Genomic DNA, 6,657 nt, shown 5'->3' with positions numbered 1-6,657 from the left:
GGACGGCAGAGAAGGGGGGGAAGGGAGACTCCGGATAGGGAAAGATATGACAAAATAACAATGTATAAATTATCAAGGGCTCATGAGGGAGAGGGGAGCGGGGAGGGAGGGAAAAAAAAAGAGGACCCGATGCAAAGGGCTTAAGAGGAGAGCAAATGCTTTGAAAATGATTAGGGCAAAGAATGTAAGGATGTGCTTTATACAATTGATGTATGTATATGTATGGATTGTGATAAGAGTTGTATGAGCCCCTAATAAAATGTTAAAAAAAAAAGAATGGAAGGGGGTGGAGCTGAGAGACAAGCAGGGCGCCCATGGCTGGCTGGCCAGAGGAAGCAAAAGCAACAAGATGTTCTCTTTCTCTCTCAGCGGTAAGACTGGGAACTGCAGCAGCAGCAGCAGCAATCTTAACTGACAAAATCAGGGCTGCGAGTTGATCACTTAATAGATGTCACAAAAACACGGGGAATGATAGAAAGACTGATATGTGTTTTAAATGTTTCCACTGCAGCCAATAGACATACCTTCAGTCACCAACCTCTTGACCTAGCTCTGGGTTTTCCCTTTGCATGTGGGTCTCATGGAGCCTCCCACCCCTTCCCGTTTATCAGTTCACCCTGTGTGTGATGCCTTCCCAACAACCCCCAGGTTGGCATTCTTGAAAAGGCTGTGTGAACCTGTGCAAAGTCACATAAGTACAGAATCGGTCTGTGGCTTTAAAATGCTTTCTCCTCGTTCTTTATGGTTTTCCTGTTCATTCCTACATTAACTTATTTTTTTTAAGCAATGTGTTTCTATCGAGTATTTCTAGAGAATTCACCGTAGTTTCTATGAACATCACTTACTTTGGTATTCCGAAGCTTGTTAACAGGTAATGAGGAGTCCTGGTGCCGTAGTGGTTATGCTTTGGGCTTCTGACTGTAAGGTCAGCAGTTCGAAACCACCAGCTGCTCCACAGGGAATGAAGAGGCCATGTACTCTCATAGAGTTACAGTCTCGGAACCCCACAGGGGCATTTCTACCCTGTCCTGGCGGGTAGCCATGAGTCAGGTGCACTGGATGGCAATGAGCTGAGTTTGAGTAACAAGCACTGTTGGCATCAACAGTCTGAAGAATACAGGGGACTGAGAGGAGTGGGGTGAGGGTATGTCTGTGTGCTCCCAGCAGTGTGCCTGGCAAGCACATCAGTCTGTGGGTCCAAGGAATGGCATGGCTGTATCTGAATGACCCAGCTGTGTGGAGAATTTCTGCTGCAGTCACATGGCCCGCTGAAAGAAGCCCAAGGTTACTGCCATTGGAAGGCATGGGGGCCACAGTGGGTGGTGGTCCCTGCTCTCTCGGCCCTTCCAGACTCCCAGAGCAGCTCTCCGGGCATCCTCACCTAGCTTGGAAACGTCCTGGGACCTGAAAATCACATATGATAGGTGGATGGTAGGCTGGAAGGAAAGAAATTTCTAGCTAACTAGCATGTGCCAAAGCCAAAGAGAAGCAGCAGGTTGCCCCAAACAAGTGCTTGCTTGGTTTCCGATTTAAATTGGGGAGAGGAAGGGGTCAGTGACATTTAGTTAAAAACCCACCCGGGTGACATCCGTGATCGCTGAGCAGAATCCTCCTGGTTTGTGGAGAAGCAGCCAAGGATGGGTCGTTTCTGACCCTGCGGTTAGCTGCTTTCATGTAACCCACTAGACCACAGGGGATCCTACTTATGACTTTAAGCAAATAGAAATACTTACAAAACTGATAGTAAGGATTACATGCTCGCCTCCTTCAGGACCATGAATTTCACCAAGGTCCAGTGCTTACTCATTTTCTATCCATGTACAACAAACACCCACAGATGCTTAAACTATCCAGGCCTGCTGTGGCTGGTGGAGTGATTTAGGCTGAGCACTCGGAACTCCAAGCACCTGGCCTGGGCCAGGAGCAGCACCCATCACTGGAACGTGCTCATCAGCTTCCCAGCCCTTGAAGCACCCTCAACATGAAGTGGTTCCTGCCTGGGACACAGATGAGGTCAACTGGAGGTTCAGAAGGAAGGCTGGGTCTGCACCAGGGGCCAATAGAGCCAGTAGGTTCCCCCTGCTCTATCTGGCTCCAGGCAGTTGGCATGTCAGTTTGGGGAAGGGCATTTGTCTCCATGGTCTGGGGGCCGGCAGCTCCTTACTGGTTTGGCTCCAGACTCGGTGATGAGTCACAGAACTGGGTGTTTGCTTCCTCATCCGCAGAGAGGCACACCACCTAACTTCTCTTTCCTGAGGAGGGAGGTCTGAGACCTTCCAGAACGCAGCGGGATCCCACCTCCATCCCTATTCAATCCAGCCACCGACTGGCGCGGGAGAGAGTAAAAGGTAACAAGAGGCCAAACACCACGTTTCTCAAGCCACATCCGTTTAAATTAAACTTCCTTTAATGAAATCCAAAACAAAACCAAACAAAAAAAGCAGATGGTGTGTTGCATAATATTTGTGGTCACAGTAGGAAATGATACAATTTGTTCAGATAACATCGGACAGGGACCAAAACACACGAGACCCCTCCTCGTCCCTGTGAAACCCCGCAGATCAGCTGGCGCCACACTGAAGACACGGGAGGCAGGCTGGAGGTTTTCCTTCTCCTTGGGAAGCACACGGCCCCCTCGCTGCTGAGAAGTCGGCAGACGGGTGGAGGAGCCCTAGCTTCTGCACAGCCCGTTCGCTTCCTTCTCCGCTGTCATCGGTGAGGCTTTGCAACAACAACAACAAACAGTTTTCTCAACATAGCCAGTCGTGGAGTATTGCTTATGATTCTTGCCACCAAAGGCTCCGTCTTTGGCTCACAGATGTCCGGGGCAGAAATCATGGCTGCAAACGGAAGGAAAAGCGCCACCAGGAGGAGCAGACAGGGGTCTGGGCTGCAGGGACCCTCCTTCACCAAGACCACAGCCACGTGGGAGGGAGGGAGGGAAGAAAGCCCAGGTTGAAACACGTTTCTAAATAAAATGGAGAGCCAGTGGGAGAGGCAGGAGTCCCACACAGTCCTGTGAAAAAATCTGAAAAACTGTTTACAAAAAAAAAGGCAGCATATTTGCATCTTTCATTTGTTTTTTTTTTTATTTTTTAGAAAAGTGTATGTAAACATCATAAAGTAAACAATTGAAAGTAACTTGAGACTTCTCGTTGAACATGGCGTAGGCTCTCTCCTGGGGCTGGCTACCTTTATGAAGGGGAAAAACCAAACCAAAGCAAAGCAAACCGAAACGTAACCTTTCTGCTTCTTCACGCTGAGAAGTGCAATTTCACCCAGGGGGGTCACGGCCGGGCCCTTCTTTCAGTCTCCCGGGCGCTTCTGGCACGAACATCCTCCAGAAGGGCACTTTGGGGGGAGCCCTATTTGGTACAAGAAAGTGTATCTCACACTATAAAATGTGGACCCACATTCCAGGCAAGTTGATTTCCCTGTAGAGAACCAGACCTGGGACCTCGCCCTCCCTCCAGGTGGCCTGGCAATTGGCTCGGCCCCATGGGCCTACAGTGGTGGTGGGGGTGGAGGTGGAGGTACTGCCCTCATTCCAGCTTTGAACAGCAACCTCAGTTTAAAGCAGGGGATCTCAACCTTCCTAATGCCGCCACCCTTTCATACAGTTCCTCGTATGGTGGGGGCCGCAACCATAACATTATTTTCGTGGCTACTTCATAGCTGTCATTTTGCTACTGCTATGAATTGGGAGGCCCCTGTGAAAGGGTCGCGACCCATAGGTTGAGAACCATAGGTTTAAAGGCAAAGTACCTTGTGGGTGCATGGCAGGTACAACACCACCGAATGCCCGGCGTCACCCAGTCCATCGTTTTCCCTGCAGCCACCTGGTCCCATCCAAAGCCAAGCACCTTTTTCTCCTCCTATGATGGGCTGGCACCTCCCATAACCCCTTTCAATAGGACACACTGGCTGTTAAGGAAGACAGTGCCTGTTTATACGTGTTCACACTTTAACTATCATTTGTGCAATCGTCTGCAACCCGCCTCCTCCTGGAATAGCATAGTTGGGAAGTGACATGTGGAAAATATCAAGATCCACTGCCACTCCTCCTCCTCCTCCTCTTCTCCTCATTCATCCTCGGCTGAGGCGCACTGCTGCCCATCTCCCCTGCACAGACGCTGGGCTGGGGCTTCCGCTGTCATCAACACAGACGCTATAAGGTCCACCACCTGGGCAGTTGCCACCGTGGGCGACACTGAGAGAGGAAATTAGGTGGCAATCCGCCCGGGGAGATGCAGGGTGCTCAGGGCAGCACTGACCTGGGCGGCAGCCAAGGGAGCGGAGCAGTGGGCAGGGCAGGAGGAGCCAGGCTCATCCGGCCAATGTGACCAAGAGCCACGAAGGAATGGCCATCACTTTACATTACTTTATTGCTCAAAACAAACAAACCTCCTTCCTTTTTGGAAGACAGTGGTGTTAGACCCTCTGCAGCCAGGATCAAAGCACAGAGGGGAGAAATGTAGGGTGCGAGTCACCTGCGAGTCTCAACAAACCTCAGGACAATGCTTTCCCCCAAAGGCCAGTTCTCGGCAGGGAAGGAGCCACCCAGCCCAGGAACGGGAGGTTTCCAGGGCCAGGACCTTCACAGAGGAGCCAGCCGGGGCCTCCAGAGAGCTCCCCGGCCCACCGTCCCGCTCCCGAAGGCCGTAGCCAGGAAGAAGGGGTGACTCTCAAGTCGGCTGGGTAGGTTGCGATCATAAATTGCTGGGTTTCATTCATGTTCCTAATAGGAAAGCAAACATACCACAAAATACACCCTTTCTCACCAACCCCCTGCGGGGCATCTTTAAAAAGGCTCGAAGGACTGAAAAGGTCATAGGAAATGCTGCCTGCTTCTTCTGTGCAATTTCTGACTCCTTGAAGTCAGTCAGTCTTGCAGGCAGCAATTGGCCTTCATGTGAAGGAGAACCCGCAGTGCAGGAAGGACGTGGGGTGCTCCTGGAAGTCCCTGGGGGCGCTAGGCCTTTGCCTCTCAGGAGAGGTGGAAGGAGGTGGCTTCTTTGTCTGACATGCCCCCAACACCACTGCTCCTCCTCCCAGCTCCCCCAAGGACATCTAACTTCCACCGAGGCCTCCTCAGTGACCTCTGGGGTCCCCTGAGGCACAGGAGGCTCCGAACTATCCCCGCGCGTCACCAACCTCCTCCTCTCTGCCCTGGACAGAGCTGGCTGTGCATTCTTCTAATTCATTCTTAAGGCTAAGGTGGCGAGATAAGGTGCTCGGTGGAGAGCCAGAGTCTAGATCCCGGGGTGCCAGTTCAGCAATTCTCACCTAACACAAAATACCACAGGGCGGGGAAGGGGGCAGAGGCGCAGGGCCAATGCATCTGGGCGCAATAAGACGTTACAGACCATGCGCTTCGGTTTAAAGAAGCATCTCAACCCCTGAAAATAGGGGTGGGCTGGGTAGTCCAAACCCCAAGTCCGCTTTCAACACGGAGCTGGGAGGTCTCTCTGCCCACCCCGGGGAGGCGAGGGCCGCACTCAGCAGCTCCCGGGTCACCCTCGGCCGGCCATCATCCCCTTCCTAACCGCCACCCCTCACGACACAAAGGTATACACACGCAGAAGTCAGAGGACCTATAAACCAGGAGGAGGGGAGAATTAGATGAAGGTTAACCATTAAAAAGCCGCAGCTGGGAACACACACACACACACACACACACACACACACACACACACTCGATTGTGATCTACGAAAGTGCCGTGGGGAGAAGAGCGGTGTGCTGGTAAACATGTCCGCGCTCCGGACGTGCCATGCAGAGGAGAGGGAGCGCCGAGCCCCACCTGAGATTTGAGAGGACGGGTTCTGAGTGTCACGGTCACGGCACTGCGTCTTACAACGTCGCTGCCCTCTTCTGCCCGAGGCTCCGAGGACGCCCGCCCACCCGCCCCTCGGCCGCTCCTGTCCGCGGGCGCCGCCTAGTCCATCTCCATGGACATGAGGCGCCGCCGCTCCCGCCTCGTCTCCCGGACCTCCTTCTTACACCACCAGTGCGAGCTGCAGTAGCCGATGAGGCAGGACAGGAGGCCGATGACGGTGGACAGGCCGACGCCGATCAGCAGGGGGTACTTGAAGGCGTTCAACACTGCCAGGGAGGGAGAGAGGACAGGGGGAAACCAGGTCAGCAGGGAGGCGTGCCCTTAGGCTGGCGGCCACCCCTCCACCCCCCTGTGGGATGGCACCCACCCCTCTCCCCCCCTGGGTGGCATCCATCCTGCTGGGGGGCCTAGCTGGGTGATTGCAATGGGAGCAGCTCGTCCTTGTTGGCTGCAAAAATGAGCAAAGGCTTCCCCACCCAGTTCCTCGGGATGGGGGTGTGGGGGAATGGGGAAAAAGATCGTATTTGATGCGTTTGAATGTCAACTTGCTTTTTAGGGTTTTGGCAGGAGATTGATTTTTAAAAGTCAGGATAAGGGCACCACATATTCAGCAGCAGATGCATCCTTACAAAAACTGTGCAGAAATCAATTACAGGCTTCAGACAGCTGAAGGGCACTCAGGGAGCTATTTTCAGTAACACTACAGTGAAGGAGAGAGGTGCTGGTGGCGCAGAGCTTCAAGCTTCTGGCTGCCAACGGGAAGCTCCGCAGTCGGGGCCCTTCTGGGGCAGTTCTACTCTGTCCTTCGGGGAGGGCTACT

The 6,657-nt window shown here is 53.0% G+C and overlaps 1 protein-coding gene across 1 annotated transcript in view; it reads right to left on the bottom strand.

The window, feature by feature from the left end:
- Positions 1 to 2,385: 2,385 nt before the first annotated feature.
- PTGFRN (prostaglandin F2 receptor inhibitor) overlaps positions 2,386 to 6,657 on the bottom strand; it is a 105,732-nt gene continuing 101,460 nt past the window's right edge. Inside the window, exon 9 of the mRNA XM_075559950.1 lies at positions 2,386 to 6,103. Coding sequence (XP_075416065.1) covers positions 5,937 to 6,103 — 167 coding nt within the window. The 3' untranslated portion in view covers positions 2,386 to 5,936. The remainder of the gene's footprint in view (positions 6,104 to 6,657) is intronic.

The sequence above is a fragment of the Tenrec ecaudatus genome, chromosome 1 (assembly GCF_050624435.1).
Source record: "Tenrec ecaudatus isolate mTenEca1 chromosome 1, mTenEca1.hap1, whole genome shotgun sequence".
Classification (NCBI taxonomy): Eukaryota; Metazoa; Chordata; class Mammalia; order Afrosoricida; family Tenrecidae; genus Tenrec; species Tenrec ecaudatus.
This window is presented reverse-complemented; position numbering and strand designations above follow the sequence as displayed.